The 23,506-nt window shown below is 42.4% G+C and overlaps 3 protein-coding genes across 6 annotated transcripts in view; 1 reads left to right on the top strand and 2 right to left on the bottom strand.

The window, feature by feature from the left end:
• Positions 1–9,587, bottom strand: part of plcd3a (phospholipase C, delta 3a) — a 31,653-nt gene extending 22,066 nt beyond the window's left edge. The window contains exon 1 of one of the 4 annotated variants that reach the window (XM_034219596.1): positions 9,446–9,587. Coding sequence is in view for 2 of the 4 variants with exons in the window: in XM_034219592.1 (XP_034075483.1) it covers positions 5,980–6,070 (91 nt within the window). In the remaining 2 variants the exon portion in view is untranslated. Of the gene's footprint in view, positions 1–917; positions 3,049–5,979; positions 8,905–8,975; positions 9,104–9,445 lie in introns of those variants that run through there. The other 3 variants (XM_034219595.1, XM_034219592.1, XM_034219594.1) reach the window with 3 other exon arrangements.
• Positions 9,588–9,799: 212 nt separating this feature from the next.
• hexim1 (HEXIM P-TEFb complex subunit 1) lies at positions 9,800–11,731 on the top strand. The gene has a single exon (XM_034219597.1). It carries the CDS (start codon positions 10,153–10,155, stop codon positions 11,245–11,247), a length of 1,095 nt encoding a protein of 364 aa, XP_034075488.1. The 5' UTR covers positions 9,800–10,152; the 3' UTR covers positions 11,248–11,731.
• Positions 11,732–12,346: 615 nt separating this feature from the next.
• Positions 12,347–23,506, bottom strand: part of arhgap23a (Rho GTPase activating protein 23a) — a 34,930-nt gene continuing 23,770 nt past the window's right edge. The window contains 14 exon segments of the mRNA XM_034219598.1: positions 12,347–16,105; positions 16,356–16,387; positions 18,459–18,552; positions 19,275–19,316; positions 19,458–19,583; positions 20,683–20,768; positions 21,125–21,202; positions 21,309–21,387; positions 21,523–21,675; positions 21,773–21,891; positions 22,517–22,635; positions 22,756–22,817; positions 22,898–23,206; positions 23,292–23,429. Coding sequence (XP_034075489.1) covers positions 14,681–16,105; positions 16,356–16,387; positions 18,459–18,552; positions 19,275–19,316; positions 19,458–19,583; positions 20,683–20,768; positions 21,125–21,202; positions 21,309–21,387; positions 21,523–21,675; positions 21,773–21,891; positions 22,517–22,635; positions 22,756–22,817; positions 22,898–23,206; positions 23,292–23,429 — 2,862 coding nt within the window. The 3' untranslated portion in view covers positions 12,347–14,680.

Here is a 23,506-nt window from a genome sequence, read left to right on the forward strand (position 1 = left end):
TAAAGCCGGCCTCTCATTATTATATACAGTCAACACATGCTTTACCCTAAACTCAAGGTTGTGTTTCCTATACAAACCTTGCAGTACATGACCTGTGCTCAGCGTATTCAGTGTGGTGTTGTGTGTAGCCGTCATGGAGTGTCTTAAAAAGTGACTTGATGTTTCACATAATGTTTCCATGTGTATTTTCTCCCAGTCTGGACTTAATGAAAATGAATAAGGTAGCCTACTTTAAGAATACAACTGAAAGTGAAACAGAGTACTGTAAATACCGTTGTTTGGTTTACATGAGCTGGTTTTGATAAGATCAAAAAAAGGGACTAAATCAAAGCTGACAAAAAAAACAAGTAATCTATTTTGAATGAATATATTTAAGGTTTGGACAGTTTTTTTTAACAAAACAAACAATTAAAGATGTGGCAGAGATGTGGGTCATTAGTTTAAAAGGTTTGATAGGCAGTAGTTAAGCCTACTGAATCATCTTGGTCTAGTGTTTTGGTGGGCAAAGGGGAATATGTGTCCTTAGTGGTTAGTAGCTATCTGAAAATTACTGAAAATATTCAAACATTCAGACAAAAAATGGGTCTGAAGATCCTGTATAATGCAAATTTACATTTAGCAAAACTGGTGTAGAAATTGTCCCACACTTTTGGTGCATAAATCTACTCAAACATCGGTTTTAATGGTTTAGTTAAGCAGTAGTTATACCAGACTACTTTGTAATTTATTATAAAAAAATCATGCTTTACAGTACAAGTGTTAATAGAGCACATTCAGCCATGCCTCATTGCTTCTTTTGCAGGGATGAATGGGTCCTCTCAAAGAGCATTCTTCTCTTTCAGGGCTTTTCAAAGGAAAGGTCTAACAAACTCTAACTCTTGTCAAATATTTCTTTAGGATTGGACTCATCTGCTCACCCTTGAAGATTTGACCAGAAACTGTTGGCATACTTTCTTTAACGTTCCCTTAAATCCTAGTCCTTATTATTTCAGTGGCAAACGGCTGAGAGAGTTCCTCAGAGGGCCCCCGAAGCAACAGCACAACAGAAACTGAGCTCCCAGCTCCCTCCCCCTGACTAGAAACAAACTGGGTGCAGCAGAGGAGCTCTCCCCACTAGGGTTGAGGACAAAGAAACCCCCCTACCAGCCCTCCATCCATAACAACCCTGTTTTCCAAGCTGTTACCACATACAAGGCATTCTCACAAGCAGAGCACATGGGCCTGATTAACTGCAGGTCATTGACCACGCTAAACTGCCCAAACAGCCTTTACTGCCTCTTTCTCAATACACTGCTTTACCTCTTTTTATTGCCTCTCAAGCCTCAACCACATTCTTTCTTTCCTACCTGCATCATTTTAATATCTAACCAAAACGGACAAGTGAGCACAAGCCTGAAAGTGTTGGCAAATCCCACAGATGTAATCCACAGTGCATTTTAACAGGAGCAAATTCACATGTTGATACACTATGCTCCTGAAAACCCCTTTATAAGGCCGTAAATGGAGGGATGGACATGATTCTTCGGGCTATCTGAATCGTATTTTCTTTTCATCGTCTACTGCAGAAAATCTGGTTGACATCCACTACATCACATGCTCAAAGACCTGCATTCCAACTGGCTAGCAACCCTGCTAGGCAGTTGGCATGAAGCATTTCAACACTGCACAGTAATTAGAAAAGCAGCAGAACCGGCATGGTGGAAAGTAAAGAAGGTTAAAGGAGTCTACAACCATGCTAGCTGCTAACCAAGCACCACTTTTAGCTATGCTAGCAAAAGCACCTCAGCATTTGTTATGTTTGTAACATGTACCATCTTTATTTAGCTCAATAGCATGGTTACATTAGCTTATTTGCCATAAACACTGTACAGCTGAGCCTGATGGATGTTCCGTACATTTTGCAGATCATTTTGTTCATACACAACATATTTTTGACGGATAAATGTTTTACTCTATGATAACATTAAATAGCAGAAGTGGGAGAAGTACTCAGATCGTGTACCTTAGTAAAAGTAGAAGTACCAGAGTGTGATGTTTTCCTCACTATATCTACAATATCTGCTGTTGTAATAGTATAAATGTCCCCGTTTCCGGAACAAATAGAGGACTTCTAATTTCATCTATCAAGGTGTTTAGTATTTAACCTAAAAGGAGCGAAGTCATACTAGAGGAAAAAGTTATTCATCATCTAGTAACCAGAATTGTCTACAAATTGGTCCTAATTAATTTGTTCTGCTAGATTATGAGATGTTCTCATGATAAGTGATACGTTTGACCTGCTGAAGGGGCAAGAGTCAGGGAGTAATCCAACAAGAATTACCCCTTAAAGGGCCTTGAATGTCGGTACACAGTTTCATGGCAATCCATCCAATAGTTAAGATGTTACACTCTGGACCAAAGTTGTGGACAAGCCAATCCACAGACCTACAGAGAGATTGTAAACAGTTGGATAGCTGACAGCATGTGAAAAGAATTGGCTAAAAGAAGAAGGTTGCTGGATCAGCTGTGAGAAAACAACAAACATTCAAAAGAATCTCATATGGATTATTTTTCTAAGGGTGTTTCACACTATGAGCAGCAGGAGTGCCTTGAAACTGATAGGAGGATCAGAAAGAAAATAACCATATCAGCTGGTCAGTAATAGAGTGTGTCTACATGTGTCCTCTTCATTCAGGCGCACATACCAGCTCCTGCCGGGACACAGTTCACGTTTCTCTCAGCATTACCACTGACACGAGAGACAGCAAGGATTCTACACTTGCATCAAGATGGAGGGTTAGGATGTTGTAGATATGATATGGGTGACAGGCCAATTAAATGTTCTTAATTCTGTCCCACAGCTGTTTCAACAAGACGGATTAGGCAGCGAATAGGGTAACTCTTAGAACAAGATCCAACCTATAATGATATATATGGTATTTAGAGTTATGATTTGGGAAGAGCTTGACCGTACTCTGGAGACTCTCAGCGGCTGATCTGAGAACAGTTATCTCAGGAAAATGTTTTTTTTTTATTAGCTTTTCTTTTTAATGACTGATTTTAAATGCCATTTTCTTAATCTCTTTCATTTTTTGTAAAGCACTTTGAATTGCCTTGTGTTGAAAAGTGCTATATAAATAAACTTGCCTTGCCTTGCCTTGCCTTGCCTTGCCTTGCCTTGCCTTGCCTTGCCTTGCCTTGCCTTGCCTTGCCTTGCCTTGCCTTGCCTTGCCTTGCCTTGCCTTGCCTTGCCTTGCCTTGCCTTGCCTTGCCTTGCCTTGCCTTGCCTTGCCTTGCCTTGCCTTGCCTTGCCTTGCCTTGCCTTGCCTTGCCTTGCCTTGCCTTGCCTTGCCTTGCCTTGCCTGCCTTGCCTTGCCTTGCCTTGCCTTGCCTTGCCTTGCCTTGCCTTGCCTTGCCTTGCCTTGCCTTGCCTTGCCTTGCCTTGCCTTGCCTTGCCTTGCCTTGCCTTGCCTTGCCTTGCCTTGCCTTGCCTTGCCTTGCCTTGCCTTGCCTTGCCTTGCCTAGAAACTAATTTAGTTTTATTTTAAAATACAGAATAACGTTTCAATGGTTTTGTCTGGTTCTTATTCAGCTGATAATAAGCAACACTCACATTTTCTTCATCTTTTGTATGAATTCGCAGGAATAGTTCAAGGAAGTAACTGTTATGTAGATATCAGCTCAAATGTAATCAGCTATTGCAACTTTAATATCGTTTTTTGATTGTGTTTTTACCTTCTTTCAAAATGGTATCTTACGCAAACATGAATTAGAAAGATATAAAAAACAAAGGTATGAACATGAATCGCAAGTTGGGTCTCGCTTCTCTTTAGGCCAAAGATCTTAAATTGTTGGGGATTTCTCTGCTGGATACTGAGGTTGGCAGATGAGTTCATATCATCAGATGGTGTGAGAAGTGGAATGTCCCATTTTTGGGGGGGTATTTTTTCGTAATACAAGGATTTAAAAATGATTGTATTATTTGAATGGCCCCTTTCTAGTAACCCCAGATGTCAGACCCAAACAACTGTTTAGCTGTGCTGTAGAATTATTGTGGAGGGTACTGTTTACTTTATTAGTTGAATATAAGTTTATAAATCTCTGACATGTGGAAATCCCTGATTAATTAAAATAGTCTCTGACATCCCAGACAAAACATATGCATCCTTTCCCTGTAGCAGATTCCTGAAACCTCATATGTTTTCAGAATTATGTTAAAAGCATTTTTAATAAAATTAAGAATAGTCGTGTGTACATAAAGGTTGAATTACTTTTCAATACTCTGGAGTTTATGTTTGAAAATGTAAATGCAAGCTTCATAAAATGGTTTTAAGATCTGGAAGTGAATAGATTTATGGATTTTGTTTGTGTGAATCTTGTTTGTTCTCGCAATGAACTAATTCCTGTGTTTCACAATCACAGCACCCCAGAGTGCACAACACTGCTGACAACCTCAGTCTGTCTCAGAACCAAATACAAGACCGCCCCAGGAGATGTCAGTGACAGCAAAACATATATGTATCCATGTGTGGACTTATCTGACTCAAATATAGATTTTCTCAAAACTAACAAACTTCCAGTTCACCTGAAACATTATCGTAATGAAGAGGTTAACAGCAAATGAGAAATATTTTAACAAACAAGGAAAACTTGTTCTGTGACACCTCATGACACAGCAATCTGACCCCCTTAGTTCCACTTGTTTTCATTATGAAAGTACAGTGTGTGTGTTTCTTTCTTTCTCTGAAGTAAGTAAGGATTAAAAGCTGCTAAGGCATGGTGTGTTGAAAGCCACCTCGCTGATTTATGTTGACACATGGCTGAAAGAGGTCAGGGTGTGGTGGGGGTGGGTGGGTGAGCTCACTGGCTTGATTTTTTGGTATTAGCGAGACACTGTTCTAGATTCATGCACATACACTGCTGGGAAAAAAGCTGGGGTATACGTTCAGGGACGGGCAGGAGCTGAGCTAACTCAATTAGAAAATGTTTGGATCTGAACGTATACTGATGTACACTGTTGCCCAAAAAGTTGGAATAATGGTGTTTTCAGACACATTCCTCTTTTTATTCCTATTTACACAAACAATCATTTCATGAGCAGAGGTATACAACACATGTTATTCCAACTTTATGGGCAACCGTGTATAATGTATAATGATTAGGTAACTAAAAAAGTTGTAGGTTGACAAAAGAACAATTGGCAATCATTTCGAAAATGTATCAATTCTAAAAGTAAGTATTATAATTAAGTATTTTTTAAGTCAACCTAAAAAAATGATGAGGTCTACTTGTTGGATTATTAATGGTTTAGAGCCCTGCAAACACACTGCTGTGTAAACAAAGCAAAACAACAATCAGGCGTTCAATGTTCGGAGATAAAACCTTCAGAGCAGTTTTCTTTGCAGATGTCTAGACATCCAGTGTCTTGCAGATATTCTGACAGGTGCTCAACAGGTGTCTTTATTGGGGTGAGGTTAGAATGTGAGCATAGAAGGTTTGTGTAAAGTGGTAGCATGCAGCCTAATGTAGTTGGACTGAGAACCAGGCTGGGATGTGAATAGTGAGCAGCCTGATTCACTAGTGAGTGACTTCAGCTCTTCATTAACACATGATTACCCCCACACACACACCCACACCCACACACACCCACACACACACACACACACACACACACACACACACACACACACACACACACACACACACACACACACACACACACACACACACACACACACACACACACACTCACTAACAAACAAACAAACAAACACTGTTCCTTTCAGCTCTGGTTGATGTGTCATTATCTGGTGATTAACAGTCACTTTATACAAAAGTTAAATATATTACACTCTAATTCTTGACTAAAGTGACTAAATAACTGTATCACTGAGGTGATAGCACAGGAGAAAACCTTCCATACAAAATATATTCACATACTCACATAAGTTCTTATAGTGTTTTTATCCCATGGACCTCAAAAAGTTTGGATTTTCTTACCGAGCCTCCTGATGGGGTCTATGGGCTTCTCAGCTCCTTTCTTCCTCTGCTCTTTCGGACTGCTGGTCGCTGACTTACCGCTGCCTAACATTATCACAACTCCAGCGAAAAATAACCGGAGGGTACAACTTTAATACTCGCAGCTGGCCCGTTAACTCTGGGAAATAGTAAGTGCAGGTGTTTCCCGCAAGCGCAGATTTCTGCTGTCCCAGAAAAGCGTCCGAGCAGAGAGAGAGAGCCGAGCGCAACAGTTATCCCACATGTTTCAAGTCCCTCCCCGGCGCTGCTGTCCATGCAGGCTGTGCGTAATATGATTCCAAACAAGGCGCACACTTTACGCACTCCCACCTCCTTCTTCTGCCATAACAAACAACGACGAACTGAATTACACGAGACAGGAACGGTCAAGGCCATGAATAAGAATATAATTTACTCAGGTACAAATTTGATTTAAAAAAGTTACAAGCTATTCGGCAGATTCGGATTAACAGCCAAATTGTTATTGATAGGAAAGGTAAACATATGAGTTTACTGATGCCTTGGGGTATATTATTAAACTTTCCAGAAGCATAAAAAGCAGTTTATTACAGTAGAGTATAACCCAATGGCATGTGTTGTGAAGTTAAGGCCATTGGATCGCTCACTGTTTCGAGTTTCTGGGAAATATGAGGGTGGACAACTAAAATAGGAGAATATTATAAAACAAGCCGGTAGAGTGTGTCAGAGCAAATACTTAGGACATGAAAATGTTTCCTATTCAATGATTTGCATTCAATCCCTAAGAGTGCAGCGCACCCTGCTGGTCATTACAGGAAACTGCAAACATCTCAACAACAAATCAATCATTTTAAAGTACAATTCCTCTTCTACGGCCAGCTAAATCTACATGTATCCATACGGTGATGTGCTGTAAAGTAGGAATCAAACTAAGAATTAACTCTTATTTGTAAGTGGATGGAGATGGGCCCACAGCACCCGAGCAGTGGCTGGAAACTTAATAAAGTCTTGTAATGGAGTTATAAAGGAGATCAGAGAGACACAGAGCTCAGCTGGGCGGTCTAAAACTCGTCCTGTCAGGACGACTCGAGCATGAAATGTGACTTTGCCCTGATCCATAGCCATCCACAAAATAACACACATAACAAGCAGGTTGTATGGGGTTGGAGGGAGTCTCTTAAAGTTACATGTTTCTTTCAATAAGTCACAAATCACACTAGAAGTAAACTAAATCTGTCTTCATAAAAATCTTAAAAACATAGCCCTCTGTGCTCAGATATATATCGGCCATTGTTTTCATTTAGATTTCAAAGCCATCCATGGGCCTACAACGATTTATATCTTTCATCTCTCAATTGCAGCAACAACCATGTTAGACAGAGAGATTAAATCATGTTTGCTAATCCTTACAGGCTTTGGTCTATGCAGGAGCACCAATGGCTCTAAAACTGCACAATGCTCCTTGATTTAAAAAAACAAACATGATAATTTAGTATGATTTCCTAATCCCCACAGTTGTTAGGCTTCATATTGACAGGAACATAGGCTATCAAGTCTTCCTGAAAGGATTCCCAGCTCAGCTTGCTTATTTGCCAGAGCTGAAACTCTGCCTGATTCTATTAGTAGAAACAGTAGGCCTGTGTTGTTTGCAGCCATTGGATTCTAAGTCAATCTGTGTTAGGAGACCCACCATAAGGGGTCACAGACGAACAAAACATTTTCTTCCATTTATATTTCAGTTAGGCTAATAAACTATATGTGTGTGCAGGATATAGTTAGTGACAAATGCCAAAGTAGGCTTATGTGTTTTAAAAATAATAAGATATGTAGGCCTATATATATATATAAATACATAAAATAGGCTACATATACCACAAGGTTGCCATACAAAATAAATTCAAACAGTAATTAATTTCAGCTATTTTTAAATTGTACACAGCACAACAAAGGTTATAAAGAAAAGTTGTTGAAAATGTATGATTAAATTGTTAGTTGTGTGTAAATCACAACCAGGGTTTGCTAAATTTGAAACTAAAGGAAAGCTTCAGGGCTGCCTTGCAAGATCTGGGGCCGTCTACTTCCTGAAGCTAAACTAGTTCATCGAGGGTTCCAGTTCACGGATTATAAGGAACAAATGCTGTTTTTTCATTTGAACTTTTCTTTATAGCCTGGAGTATATATTAATCTGAGAGAATGGCATGGCATAATTAAAATGTTGAAATCAATCGTAATCCTGTAGTAAGGAACACTCACGGGATACATTACGTTCCAGCAATTACGCTGACCCAGGATAAACACATTGGCCTAGTTAGCAGATAGCTAACGTTAGCAACTTCTATAGCTGGTTGTATTGGTATTTATATACTTTGTTGCGTACTCGCTAAAGCTTTATCGAAAAAATTGATGGTAGGAACCATTGTTTTAAGGTTGTCGATCCATTGTTGCTTATTACTTAGCATTAGCTAGCCTGGCTTTATGACATTATGGCGTTTGGGTTAACGTAGCACTGGCATTTTTCTAAGGTCATTTTTGAATTCCCAATCTCAATTCTTTAAAGTGCAATAGATTAACAACACAGCCCCAAAACTCCCCAACATATCACTGTTTGAGGCAAAGTTCATACTGTGAGCTTAAACCTAAAACTAACGTAGCACTGGCCCTGGCTAGAAATAACTTTCGTTGTAACATCGTCGAGCTCTTAACAACACTGTTTATTTTTTTTGTTCTAACTTTAGTGCGTATGGCTTCACACTTTATAATTATGTCAGTGTTTAGTTTGGGAACGAAACAACGCAGCTATCATTTGCTAACTAACGTTAACATTCGGCTAACGTTAGCTAGCTAGCTTATCCTTAGCTTTTAACACGACACACCATTGTAAAACTAACACTGCATATCAGAAACATGGGTGGGTTGCGCAGGAAAACTCAAAACTGATCTACACAACTCCGTCCACTGGTAACAGGATTATTGAGCAAGAGTTAGATCGCCTGACCCACCCTTTAACAACGAGGGGCTCGGAGATGTACTCGGAGCGGAAGCTTGACAATAAATGTCGTTTGTTTACGCTGATTCCCGAGTTCGCCGAGACTGTGCCACACAACGTATCACTCCGCACAACACACATAATTGTCATAATGAATCATTTAATGCTGCAATGTCATCAAAACGACGCGTTTCGATACATTTAAACATGAAAAATACTTGCATTTTCAACACAAGTTGTTTTTTACTTATTTCCTTGTGTGAACATTTAACACGGACTAGTTTCCCTAAGCGGGGTTCTTTATTTTGCTTTAAATGCAGGAGGGTTTTTATTTCATTTCTAATTCGGCTTTATACTGTGTGGGCAGTAAGGACATATAATACATATGTAGTTACATTTAACGTATTCTAATTAGACCAAGCGACTAAAATGTAATTTAAACTTATTTAAATTAACTTATATTTCATTACTAAGTATTTTTACCCCTTTATTGTGTAGATGGTACCGTCCTTAAAATATACCGGACTGCTTTCTTGGTGTGGATTACGTACTTATGATTGACCCATGGATTGTCGAATCAAAAAATACTTAAAGCTTAGCAACAGCAAAGTTACCCTCTTGTCCAATCAACAAAGAGAAGGGTGGGCTTTATCGTGCTCAATAGATTGGTTAAAATCCTCGTCAGTTATCGTAGACTTGTGGAATATGTAGTTTGGTTTGTAGGGCTCCGACAGTGCTACATTGAATTCAAAACAACATATCCCACAATCCAACGCGCGTTACAAACAGCTGCATGCGCACGGTAAGAGGCGGAGCTGCTATAAAAACACGAGCTCCCTCTTCTTGAGCAGCACACTGGACACTGTTGTGACGGTGAAACGTCGTCTCCCGCTGAAAGATAGCCCTGACAGCATCGAAACAGTTAATGGTAGTTAGCGACAGTTGCTCTGACAAACCCTCGGAGAAGTAACAAGTGTTTACTGTAGAGAAGTTTCCTTTAATTTTTGCGAGAGTTTGTTTTGAAACGTCAAAACGTAAACTTCCTTTATTAATGATTTTTGGGTGATTCTGGAATACATACATTTTTGTTAAAATTTAGTTTAACGTCTTTTAACGAACTTTGAAGATCATTTTTGAGGGAGAGGACATGATCTAAAATGTGCTAGAGACCATCGTAGCGGAACATCAGGATGACAGATCCAGCGGAGCAGACCCATCACCTGAAAACTTTCGGCAGCCCATCAGGTGGGAGCAGCGGAGACGCGTTGAAGCATCTCCCAGCCAGAAGCCGTGGTGGACCAGAGAACGGCAACAGGGGGCGACAGAGAAACCAAAAGCAGCAGCAGCAGCGGGCGGAGAAGTGTGGGGATATCAACACAGACAAGTTGTGGCAAATGAAAGGCGGGCCGAGGGAGGTGTGCCCTGCCTCAGCTGCCGGAAACGAGCTCTCAAAGTGCCCGATTGCTGCCCAGTCTCATCAGAAACCCGATGTCCATGCAGCGGGTGACGGTAATCACATCGCGCAGGGGAAAAACGGCGAAGATAGCCCACTGGGAGAGACTTTAAACCAGGTGCAAGATGATAGTCATATCGACTCTGACACTGGTTTGGATGCGCGTCTGGGCAAGAAGAGGCACAGGCGCAGGACCTCCAGGAAGAAGCGCAACTGGAAGCCTTATTACAAACTTAACTGGGACGAAAGGAAAGCCCTGGAGGAGAAAGAGACGGCCAGAGCTTCTCGGTTGAGAGAGGAGATGTTCGCCAAAGGGCTCCCAGTGGCCCCTTATAACACCACCCAGTTCCTGATGGACGAGCATGACCGAGAGGAGCCCGACCTCAACACCGAGACCGGGGTCAGACGGACCTCAGGGGTCGGGACCCGCATGGAGGACACGGGCAGCGAGGAGGACTTATTTGATAACGAGGAGGAGGACGAAGATGACGGCAGCGGGGGAGGCAGCGACGGTATCGGGAGACCTGGAAACGCAGGTGGAGAGTTTCTCCAGAGAGACTTTTCTGAGACCTACGAGATGTACCACGTCGAGAGCCTGCAGAATATGACCAAGCAGGAGCTGGTGCAGGAGTACCTGGAGCTGGAGAAGTGCATGTCCCGGCTGGAGGAGGAAAACAACCGGCTGCGGCGCGCCGTGGAGCCCGCGGGCCCGGCCGGGGAGAGCCCCCTGGTCCGGCTGGGAGACATGGAGAAGGAGCTGGAGAGACTGAGGGCCCAAAACATGGAGCTCCTTCAGAGCCAGCCCAGCAATGACAGGGTCGCTACAAAGTAATGGACACAATTGAAGTGGGAACCCCCCCCCCCCCCCTCAAAAAGGTAACATATGGGACTGCTGATTTTTTTTGTGTTGTATTTGTCATCAGTTTTCTGTAATCAATTTGTCATTTGGAAGACGTGTCCTTGCATTGTAATGAAATACTTTATTTTCTGTTTGGGCCTGTTCAAATTTTGTTTTCCAAGAATAAATGTAAATATTTCAAAAATAAGTTTCTTTTTATAAAGGGAATGTATCTGACAATACGAGAATATGTGTGTTTGTTTCCTGGGTCAACTCTGTAGCTGTCCATTGACATAAACTGTTCTGTTTCTGAAGTAAACAAAAACACATCCTTTGTTGCATTCTCCTCCAAAACATGAATACCAAATGACAGCTTATTGGGTCAGCTCGCCGATAATGTTTTTGCAAAAATAAATTCCGGAGTTAATATTTCTAACATTTGTGTGTTAACATAAGTTCAATAAAACCTTGAAATGTATTTTGTTGTGTTGTAAAGGCTGCTCTAAAACACAGGAAGTGGTTCAAAGCGGCAGTGTGCAAAGATACTTGCCTTTGTCAGCAAAACCAATAATCATAAAGCTTTCCTTAAAGGATCCTGAAATGTGCCAGGCAGATATGGGCCTTGAAGAGAATAATGCACGGACATAGCAGAAGGGGGTGGGGGGATGGGATATGATGGAGATGCTCTTTATGAAGGTTAATCCACTGAGGAAGGATGTTCTGCTAAATGAAATGCAGAAATGGGTTTTCTGCAACACAAGAGAACTATAAAAGCTTAATGATGGAAATTGTGTTTATTATAGCTTTATATACATTTAACTATCGAGTGTCAATAGATTCCTAGTATCACTAATTTGAACAGATTGTATACATATGAACCTATGAATAAGTTAAAATGCAGAGCCCCAGTAGTTTGGATGAAGTTTCTTTCTTGTGCAGAGGGAATCTGTGCCATTTGGCCTGGAGAGACGTTTCTAACTGCAGCCTCCAGAGGGCGGCATTCAGCTGCTATATTAAGCTGCTGCTAAACATGAGCCTCACTCTCCCTGGGCTAGTGTTACAAAATCCTTAAAAACAAATACACATGTGAACATTTTTCTTTAAACATAGTTCTGTTTATTTACATCATATAACCTTGCTTTAAAGCACACAGCCATGAGGGAAATGGTTTCAGGCGGACAACCTTTTTAAGTCCAGTCATTTTCATATTAGGTATACTCAAAAAGCAATTCCAAATGTACACAATACAATATGTTACATATTAAGATAGTATGTACAAAAACGATTTTTAAAATACGAGACATTGGATAAAAATCACAACACACTGACTTGTTGAGTTTTCTTGGGCTGTTGGTTTATCTGTAAGAAATTGTTGTCTGACATGAGCTAATGCCGGTTCAGGGTAGGGCTTGTCAGGTGTACCATATTCACACACTGTGGATCAACTAGGCAGAGAGATAGGACCGAGGTCTGTTAAAAAAGCAGCTGAGAGAGAACTATGCATCTTCCCTCTTTGCAGCAGTGGTGATAGCTGTTAATGCCTGTGTTAAAGGCAAAGAGAGTGCATAGACATGTCCTTGGTTTGACGTGTGCTTTTTAATTATTTTATTTTAAATAACAGCCTCACAATTAGAGCCCTTGTATTAAATGTACACATCTTTGGGTCAGTGCCTTAGTTATACCATCAACCACAGGAGAGGAGGGCGGAGACCCAGGAACGAACCAAAGGAAACGGGAAGATAAGAACAGACCATGGCACTGCAGAACAAAAACACATTCCAGAAATCAGGCACTTTGTAGAAAACATCTTGAGGTAAGACAAGACTATAACTCATCATTTATTATTATTTCTCACTGGGTTATTTGGTCAGATGAAAGCGAGTCCCATGACTTTGGAAGTTGCGCCTCCTGTTTGAATGGGAAATGGAGATGACAGATGAAAACATTCTGTACTCCTTTCCTCAAATGTACCATTCCCCCAGGCAGGGAGGATTTATCAGACCTTATGGAAACTCCTCCTCATGCAACCCCAAGGTAATACACCTGCAGAGAGATGAACCCCTACACGGAGGGTATGTGGTGAGAAACACAAAGATCACCATTAACAGAGGTGAAAATGTAGCGACTTGTATGTCCTACACAATATTTCCAACGCCTGCTAAACAGCCCGAGGCTTCTCCTTAACAAGAAAGAACGCTCTTTGTCTTGAGCTCAGCAAATATGAGCAGATCTGAAGAGGCAATGCTCAGACAGAACAGAAACAATGAGGTCAGCTATCAAAGTGTAGCTGCCTTCAAATGATATTGTAATAATGACCAGATTTCTATTTGCTACATGTAGATCGTTTGTGTACATGTTGATGCAACATTGTTGGAAGTATAGTCACCAGGAACTGTATCTTATAAAGGTTTGCTGCACAGTGCTGAGAATCAGAGAGGAAGGCCATCTTTGAGGAAGTAAGGAACCGTTTATCTTATCTCCTGTGAACAGGTACACCCAAGAGGTGAAATCACAATAAACATACTTTTTTAAAACTTTAATACAAAATATATATAATATATATATTGAATATAAAAAAAAGAATATATTAAGGGAAACATTTCAAGTAACATCTTGAAAGAAATGACTGTGCACTTTTTTAGCACTTTTGTAAACCATAAAAAAGGAACTAAAAAAAACAAATATGATAACATAATATTTATATTTACAAGGTTAACTTAACAAGGCTTTGTACAAATGTTACAAAATTGTTCAACACAAACACCTGCACGCTCAGATATGAACACATTAACAGTATTAACAAGCAACGAGACACGAGGGTGTTTGTGTCCGACTATGTCTGTTGTTTGGAATATAAATGTCTTACAGTGTCCGTGGTCTGAGGAGAGACAAAATACAAAAACTGATATAAAAAATCATTTGACTTCCCTCTTGAAATGCTTTTTAAACAACCAATGAGCTTTTCTGTAATTAGAGGTGTGAGGCTGTCTCGTATGGCTCACTGAAGTCGGTTCAGATAAGATTTTGTAACAGTTACTGTTAAACCCTTCTTTGACCAGAAGCATCATTTTCTCAGTGGGACTTTGCATTTTCAGCGTCCACTTGGATTTTAATGAATGTATGTCTTTTTAGAAGTACGCTAGAGAAGAGGGGAAGGATGACTGGTCATTACTAGTATGGGAATTCTTGGCTGTAACAGTGATTATGGTGAGGTCTGCTTCCGTTTTATTTCTGTAAAAGCACACACATGGAAAGAAAAGCTTTGGCAACACTGGAATGCCCCTCGCCATGCAAATGGAGCTAATGGAAAATAAAAAGGTGGGCTGCTCTTCATTGGTACACTGTGTTGCACCTGGCAATTAACCACAACCATGTTGACGCTGCTGCCGGCCTACTGACCTGCAGTCAGCGGCTCGGCTAGAGGGGCTCACAGGTACTGGTGGAATCTGGAGGTGGGGGCTTGACGTGTAGCCGGTTCTTGTTCAAGCCCCTCTGCGTCCCGAGGCAGTGTTTTCATCTGGTTCTGAGTTATGGGGGACAGGGGGAAGTCACTGACGGTCAGCGGGGGTCTCTTCTCAGAGATCTCTGTTGGGGAGGCCACCACCGTGTGTCTGCGCCAGGCCCTCCTCTTCCTCCTGGTCTCTGGTGAAAGTGGTTTCCTCAGTCCCACGCTGCGCAGGTCGTCGGCCGAGCCCAGCAGGCGGGCGCGGACCTGATCCGCCAGAGACCTGCCCCCAGGGCCGGTGGGGGTGAAGGAGGAGGCCTCGCTGGGGGGCAGGGAGGGTTTGAGCCGGGCCGGGTGCAGGCTCTCCTGACTGCTGCCGGAGGAGGGGTTAGTTCTGGGGGTCTCCCTCCTCACTCTGGACGTACCATCTGACCCAGAGCCAGCAGCGTGGGCCTCAGCCGCGGCGGCCTGCAGCTCCAGCAGGTCAAGGGACCGAGCCTTCCCCTTCTCAGACTTCAGCTTCTTCCTGGCCAGGGTGTCGCACTGGATCAGCTTGTGGGAGTTGAAGGAAGGCCGCGAGTGCAGTCTGTGAGTGGTGGAGGAGGAGGAGAAGGAGGAGGACGAAGGTGTGGTGGACCGCGCCTCTCCCTCACTCCTGTCTGCAGAGTCTGGCGTGTGTGTAAGCGCTGTGGGCGGGGCCAGCAGGTTTGTGGGTGAGAGGGCAGGGGCCTTGTAGTGGGTGTAGAGGAAGCTGCGGGGGGCCGCCTGCGTGTTCACGGGTGGTGTCGGGTGTTTCTCCGGTCTCTCCTGGGTGAGGGAGCGCGAGGCGAAGCCGCTCTCGTTGTCCGTCTCGCTCACCAGCTCGCTGTGCTCGTCATCAGCATCGCCCCCCCTCCCCTCGGACCCCAGGCTCCGCCCCAACGTGGAGAGGGTGGAGTAACCGGAAACAATAGAGCGAGCGTCCTCTGGAGCTCTCCACGGCGGCCCCTTCACCCGGACCTCCTCCTCCTCTAGCAGCAACGTGGCTGCCGGCCTTCCTCCTGCCTCCTCTTCCTCTTTACTGCACGTCCGGCCGGGATCAACCGTCACCACCTGCTCTCCTACCACCTCTTTCACTCCGCTTTCTACAACTTCCTGGTCTTCCTCTTCTTCCTCTTCCTCTTCATCGTCGTCCTCCTCTCCCTCTGCTCGAGGTGCAGTGTCTCCTTCCGGCAAGCCCGCCCCCTCTTCCCCCCCTGCCACTAAATGTCCGGCTTTGATTGGCTCGTGCTCTGAGTCGTCGTCAGTGCTGCTGCCCACACGGCGGGCGTTATGGCGCTTCCTGCGTTTGCGGCCCGTGACAGCTGACATGATGGACAGAGCCAGGAAGTCCTTGGATGTGATGTCTTTCTTTGACCCCCACGACCCCTGAAAAAAATAAATAAAAGGTTACCGTGACACTTTGATACATAACACTACATTTTCTCAATACTGGTATATGCTTAACTACTATGGCATCAATGGGAAGGCAATACAAATAAATACAATATAATCATACTTATTATATTAATGATCACTTATTATGTGTATTTCAACATTAAAAAAAGACTTATTTTCATGTAGGTTTCATTTTTGCAGGATCTAACTTTTCAGCATAACATAATGTAAAAGACATTACCTTTGATTTCGCTGAGTCACTGTTGGTTGAGTCTGGGGACGAAATAAAAATAGGTCAGAACCATTGAAGTTTACTAAAGTCAAATCATGCAGGAGGGCACAGAGGCAGGTGGTGTATAGAATACATCACAAATCAAAGGGGACTGCTTCTGCACTATTTCATTGTTGATGTAGCAGCAGGTGTTTTCCATCAGCTGTTAATAGGAGAGCACCTGCTGTGACATCAGAACATGCTTGAAAGTCTCAATATTTTTTCCCCTTCCCTGATTGCAAAAAATATAAATTAAAAGATGAATTCCTCTCTTCATTTTCCTCTGTGCCCTCCGATCATGACTGACACCAAGACACACATGTAGACGTGTGAAGGAGAAACAATGATTGGGGAGCAGGGTTTGGTGTTGGAGGCATTAGGAAACCACGGCACACACCGATGACAACACCGAAATCACACTGATGACAATCAATCAGTGACGGAAGGCAGAGATTGGAGGCGTGATGGCAGAAATCATTTTGGCACACATTCCCTCACAGACACACCAACACAGGATAAAAGCTGTTTTCTTTCACTAAGTGCATGATTATAACATGTTTGGAGTTTAAGAGGCTCTCGATTGGTTCCTCATGTACTAACAATGACAGTTGACAAACTTTAATCATTATTTTTGCACCCTCTGGTATTTGGATTTTGCCCTAGCCCATATTCTGATTAACTGTTCAGCTTTACTCTGAATCAGTGAGGTTTTCTTTACCAACGTTTCTCCTGTATACCCCTTAAATCCTATTTTTGTATATTTTTTGTGATCTGATCCAAATTATATTTCTGTTTGTCGGTAGGTTAATTACATCTGTTTACATAATATATACCCCTTGATTTTTATATGATATATTGTTGCTGCTTTTGAGTTTTATTGTATATAACCACTTTTTGATAAAGTGCCATACCAAAAAATGTAAAATACAAATTGATATTGTCAAGCCCTTTCAGGCATATATTTGCTCGGGATCTTTGGCTAATTAAATAGACTTGGCTTCTTCTTTGCAGACATCACAAGTGAGCTACTTTTAATATTAATTTGAACCTAAACTTAAGTTTTTATTGGAAATTCAACAGTAATAAACAAAGGAATTGGCGCCACCTAGAGTCCCTTTGGAGCTCAGCGTGTGTTAGGAGCCTGATGATCGGACTGAAATGTGAGTGGAGTGCAGTGCTTGACTACAGGATCCATAGTGAGGGGGTGGTCTCTCAGTGACAGACCACCGTTTACACTCCTGTGTCAGATACAGCAGCTTTAAGAGACGGAGAGCATCCAGTCAGCCGTTAATTCATTAGTCAGACTGAAGTGGCGTGTTCTTACAGAGCCTGAGAGGAGACGCTGACTTTAAGGAGGGTAACGGAGACCATGGAGACACACACCATCACCAACACTCACAGTCTCTCTCACCTACACAAACATACATTATTTCACTTTCACAATGAGGCACGGATTGATTGCACACGCACGCACACACACACACATTGCCTGGGGAGTTCCCGTCCTACCGCAGTGGCTGCTCCACAGGCTCAGCTAAGAGAAGGAAATGCAGAAATGTACAGAGAAAGTGAAAGGTGAGCAACGTGTTGGAAAAAAAGAGGTCAGCAGAGAGAAGAGAGTGTAGGCACACTATTAAACACAAGAACATTACGAGGGCTAACAGGTCTAAGACTTCTGTTGCTCATGCTGCCTTCAAGTTCTGTCCAAAAGAAGGGAATTCTGGGTTTAAACTTGAACAATCTTCCAAGGAGGCTCTAGAATTCTCAAGCCAGGCCATCGCTATAGAGATGACTTCTTTTTAAAACAGGTTTTTTTTAAAGAGTTCTATCTTCAGTGGTTTCAAAGATTCATAACAATTAAGTCTCAATTCAGAATAAACGTAAATAAGATCTGACAGTTGTTTTCTCTCACTGGAGCCAAAGGATGTAATAATGGCACACTACTGGGAAATTCCCTACTTACAGCTATAAACTGAAAGCAGCAATACTTTTGATTATAACTGCCCACAATGCTATTGGACGGTTTGTTGCAAGTTGTACGCTTGTTGACTAAGAGCGGTTAGCAGCGCTCACCTGACGCCTCACCGAGCAGACACGTCCTGCCGATGTTGGACAGCAGGTGGTCGATGTTGGGGGCGGGCTGCACGTCCTGCGTGTCCACCGGCGTCTGGATGGGAGAGAAAGAAAGAAAATGATTACTTACTGAGAATTCAAGCAGATCACTTTTACAGTGTGCAGGGAAGGGAACTGACGTCCTAAAAGATATGATATGTTTACAGATACAGATTTTGATGTCAGCAATGTTTTGTCTATGCTCTCAACCACACATTTAAAACAGCAATTAAAATGTAAAGCCACGTTGGTTATGTGTCAACAACAGAGTGACTTATTGGTTTTATTAAACAGCACTAATGTTGAAAAAACATTTGAAATGAACTGTAAATAGTTGAGTTATAGTGGTGTCCTTTGCCGGCTAACTACTCAGCACAGTAAATAAACTACAACAGTCATTTTATCTCAGATTAAACATGAGGAAAGAATATGTAACTGTGGCAAGTTTTCTTGTGGTTTATTGTATTTTGTTATATTAATATTTATAAGACTTTGTTAATGTCCTCATCTTAAAACAAGAGAAAAGAAAGCGGTTTGCAGCAGTAGAATGAGGAGAGTATACTTATATTTCATAACTCGTGACAGAATCGTTTTTGAGCTTTTACTCTAGTTATTTCACACCAACTTGAAACCTTTCTCAGATAATTAAGTGACACACAAAATAATGCACATTACTTACAGGTTTTCAGAGCTATTGTACATCCTAAACTGAGTCTTTAGATTATTTTATTAAGACCTTTAATCTGCAAATATAAAGAAACATTATGGGATGCATACCTTTTCATCCTCGTCTTGCTCCTCAGCGAAAAACCAGTTGCACTTTCAAAATGACACAGAGACAGAAATATTTAGCATGAAAATGATAATTGGTTATTTTTGTGTGTGTGTGTGTGTGTGTGTGTGTGTGTGTGTGTGTGTGTGTGTGTGTGTGTGTGTGTGTGTGTGTGTTGCAGGTCTCACATGTTGGATGAGCGTCTCTACTATCTTGTAGCGATCAGGCATGTGTGTGACCATGTCCTTCATGTTGTCCTCAGACGTCCGGACCAGAGTCGGCCCGAACACCAGAGCCAGGTTACGGGGCTCCATCTACGCCAAGATAAAATGTTAATACCAAGGACATCATAGTGATAAGTGATTACATTAAAATTACATTTCAAAAGCTCTCTTTCTTACAACAGTGTAACAGGGCCATTGTAAGTGACATTTTTTTTTATTACAGTCGGAAGAGAAGGGTTGTATATTTTGAAATGTATGAAAATAGAGTGAATAAAGTCAAAAGTTGTAAATCTGCATACAAAATGTGATTGTAAATTAAAAAGACTAAACTCAGAAATTCTTTGATATGAAAGATACATATTTACAATAAAAAACTCAGGTAAAAAAATATAAATAAGGATTGCCATGAAATGTTTGGGATGCTGTCCCCAGAAACTGAAGGAGACAGCTTTTGTGGCCCTAGTACGTTCTAAACTAGAGTACGCCAGCTCGGTCTGGGACCCCTACACTGATAAAGACAGTGATGCCCTGGAATCAGTACAAAGAAGAGGAGCAAGATTCATTTTTGGAGATTATGAATGGGACGGCAGTGTCACAGAAATGCTCAAGCGGTTGAACTGGGTGGATTTAAGTGAAAGGCGGCGATTGGCTCGTTTGGTTCTCTTCTTCAAGATTGTCCATAACATCTCAGCCATTGATGCATCAATGTACCTAGAGCCAGTTAGAAGAAGTGCAACCCGCAAAGCCAACTCTTTGAACTTCGAGCGAATTTTCGCAACTAGTGACACTCTTAAATACTCCTTCTTTCCGAGAACAATCAGAGAGTGGAACTTGCTACCAGAAGAAGCTGTCATCGCAGAAACCGTGGAGTGCTTCCGGCAAATTTTAAGAGACATTTAGCGGGGATCATCCATCCCCCACTGAGCGTGATACCTCTGGGTTCTGCTCAGTATTAATCCAGATCCAGATCCAGATGTGGTTTCTTTTACAAAAAAACTTCAATGAATGTTTATTCTAGTACATTTGTCTCTATTGTTCTCGTAAATCTACCACTTTCTCTCTTGTAAATTAAACATTTTATCCTCAGGAAAGCTCAACGTTTTTCTTCAGATAATTACCCACCCCCCAGGTATTTTAGTTTCTGACCTACAATGGCCCAAAAATACCGTCATAGTGTTCTCTCACACACCTTGTTTTTATCTGAGCTGTCGGCTACAGTCTTCAGGTGAACGACCAGGAACTTCAGAGTGTCGTAATAATAATCGGGGCAGGTCTCTGATCTGCGAATGACAAACATGAGGAATGACAATAGTGATGAGCCTGTTCAACCTGCCAGACTTCACACACACACACACACACACACACACACACACACACACACACACACACACACACACACACACACACACACACACACACACACACACACACACACACACACACACACACACACACACACACACACACACACACACACACACACACACACACACCACACACACACACACAACACACACACACACACACACACACACACACACACACACACACACACACACACACACACACACACACACACACACACACTTCAGTTATCCTGTTCAAATGTGTTCATGAACACAGACAAATACATACCAGTTTATTCATGGTTTTTAGTCTCTCTGATGCACTGTCTATCCGATTTGCGTCGATGAAGTCATTGTACTTGTCTGTAAAGTACGTTTAAATATTAGAATACAAGTAAAGGTTTGATATGAATGCCTGGCTGTTGCAGGTATGTGTTTGGACGGCTCGTTGAGACATGTTAGGACTCACCGTTGGTGAAGAGCGGCTCTGGAAGTTTCCTGAAGAAGGATTTGAGTAAACTGCTGACAACATTGAGGTCTTGCCACTTCTGTTGACAGCAAAAGAAAGAGATGGTCAACTATCTAATGCTTCAGCTTTGTTGAGTAAAGTTAAATGAAAACTGTCACTTTAGCAGTTTATATTTTAAGTAGCTTTTAGTACAGGTGTATTTGTATTTCCTCACCTCCTCTGCAGGGTTAATTTCGACGCCCTTGTTGAGCTGATCCTGAAGACTTGACACCATGGCGTTGTTCCCGGGGACTCTGTAGATCCCTGTGTACTCCAGACCCATCTCCTCCACCAGCCCACAGCAGATCTCCACAATCAACGGGATGAACTGGGATTGAAACAGACAGGTTTTAATCCCATTGAAAACCTTATTTAGAAAGTCTGTTTTCTTACTTTCAGGTATGAAGGATGATTTTGAGGCTAACCTTGTTATTTACACCTGGCTGACAATCCTCCAAGCGCACACCAAAAGCTTTAGGGCCAGACTTCTTCGTCTTCTTCATGATGTTGATACTCCACGGAGACTTCGGAGGGCCGCTCTCATCTAAAGACAGGTCAACAAAAACTTTAGCTGCGTCACATGAGGCCTCCGCATTTGCTTCTTGGTGCACCCAGTACTTAAGAGAAAAGGCTTTGATACAAAAAAGACTTAACTGGGTCTTACAGCTGCATAAGTGTTGCTTAAAAGGAATAAGGGATGACATAAACTGATTTGAGGTAATACCTACATGCAGAAAGATTGTAATATAAAATGCATAATTTCTAGAAAACAAGTGAAGTAATTTCAAAGAGTACAATTGAAAGGAAAATAGGTTGCATCAAAAAGAAAGATATTTGGTGGGATGTTAATTTGTAGTCTTACTAAAACATATATAAAAAGACACCTTATCACTGTTGAACTTTGGCTGTAAGTCAGAGGTATGATCCTTGTGTCCTGGAGTGGAGTGACAATGTATACTTATTATTTAATTGTACTCATTTCTTCTGAGCATAAAATAGAATTACCCTGCGCTGTGCTACCATAATTGTTTCCAACTCGTGAATGATTAAAAAGTCAGCTCCCTCTTAATTAATTGATTTATTATTGATATTTAACCGTTGTATTTTCGCACAAAGAGTGGTAGGAGCATACTGCCGTTATGTTTAATTTGTCTTTCCCTTACACTGACCTTTGCCCTCTGGTTTGGGAGAGCGTGGCGCCCCAGCAGCGTTTTCTGCCTTGCTGTGCATGAAGGGAGGCTTCATGCGATGCATCCTGGGAGAGGAGTCGGGCTTGCTGCCTGTTGGACTGCAGAGGGAGACAGAGAGACGGGTTTAACTCCAGCTGTCAGGCATGACAACAGATGAGTGCGGTGGTAAAAGCAGCTTCAATATGTTCAGTTTACAAATGTATCATTAGGTGACTCACCTCTGTTTCCTGTAGTCATTCAGCTTCTTGTTGATGAGGGCCTGCCTGGAGAAGCCGAGCTCCTGCAACAAACAAACACAGTGGTGTTACAACAACACACAGCAGAGGTTACAGTCCGACAGGTGAAGGTGCGTCCTCTGACCTCGCTGTCCGTCTTGCTGTTCTCCCTGATGACCTTGATCCATTCCAGCATGTCCTCCCGGTCTTCCGCCTGCAGCAGGTACTCGCAGAAGTCCTGAGTGGTCAGCCGCAGGGCGTGCTTCCGCTTGGTCTCGCTGTACGCAATGTCCACCAGGCAGCCCCGGATGCTGATTGGCTGCTCGTCCTCGGCCGCTCCTCCAATGGTGGCCCCGCGGAGCACCGCCTCCCTCTTGTCCTTGTAGAGGAACAGCGAATGGGAGCGCAGCACAGAAAAGACTCTCTTCCACGGACGCATGCCGCTGCCAACCTTCTGTGGAGGAAAGATGAAATGTGAGTGATAGCTTTGAATGCTGTTCTGCCTTCAGGTGTGTTGTTATCAGGCCTGGGGTGCCCACCTTGCCCTTCTCTGTGAGGATTTGTTTGAAGTGCAGCCATCCTTCTTGTCGGACGTCGCTGTAAATTATGTTTCCTAGCTCTGAGGTGGAGTGGCGTTTAGATCGAACCTCCTCAGCTGTCCCAAGGTTGTCCAGAGACTGAAACAAAACCAGGGACATTTCAATAGCAGAAAAAAGCCATTATATATATGACTTTCAGAATGGTAATAGGATTG

Source organism: Gymnodraco acuticeps, unplaced genomic scaffold (genome assembly GCF_902827175.1).
Source record: "Gymnodraco acuticeps unplaced genomic scaffold, fGymAcu1.1, whole genome shotgun sequence".
Taxonomy (NCBI): Eukaryota; Metazoa; Chordata; class Actinopteri; order Perciformes; family Bathydraconidae; genus Gymnodraco; species Gymnodraco acuticeps.

What these genes read in the sequence shown, in the direction of transcription:
- hexim1 (XM_034219597.1), top strand. Translation starts at nt 10,153, where the DNA reads ATGACAGATCCAGCGGAGCAGACCCATCACCTGAAAACTTTCGGCAGC.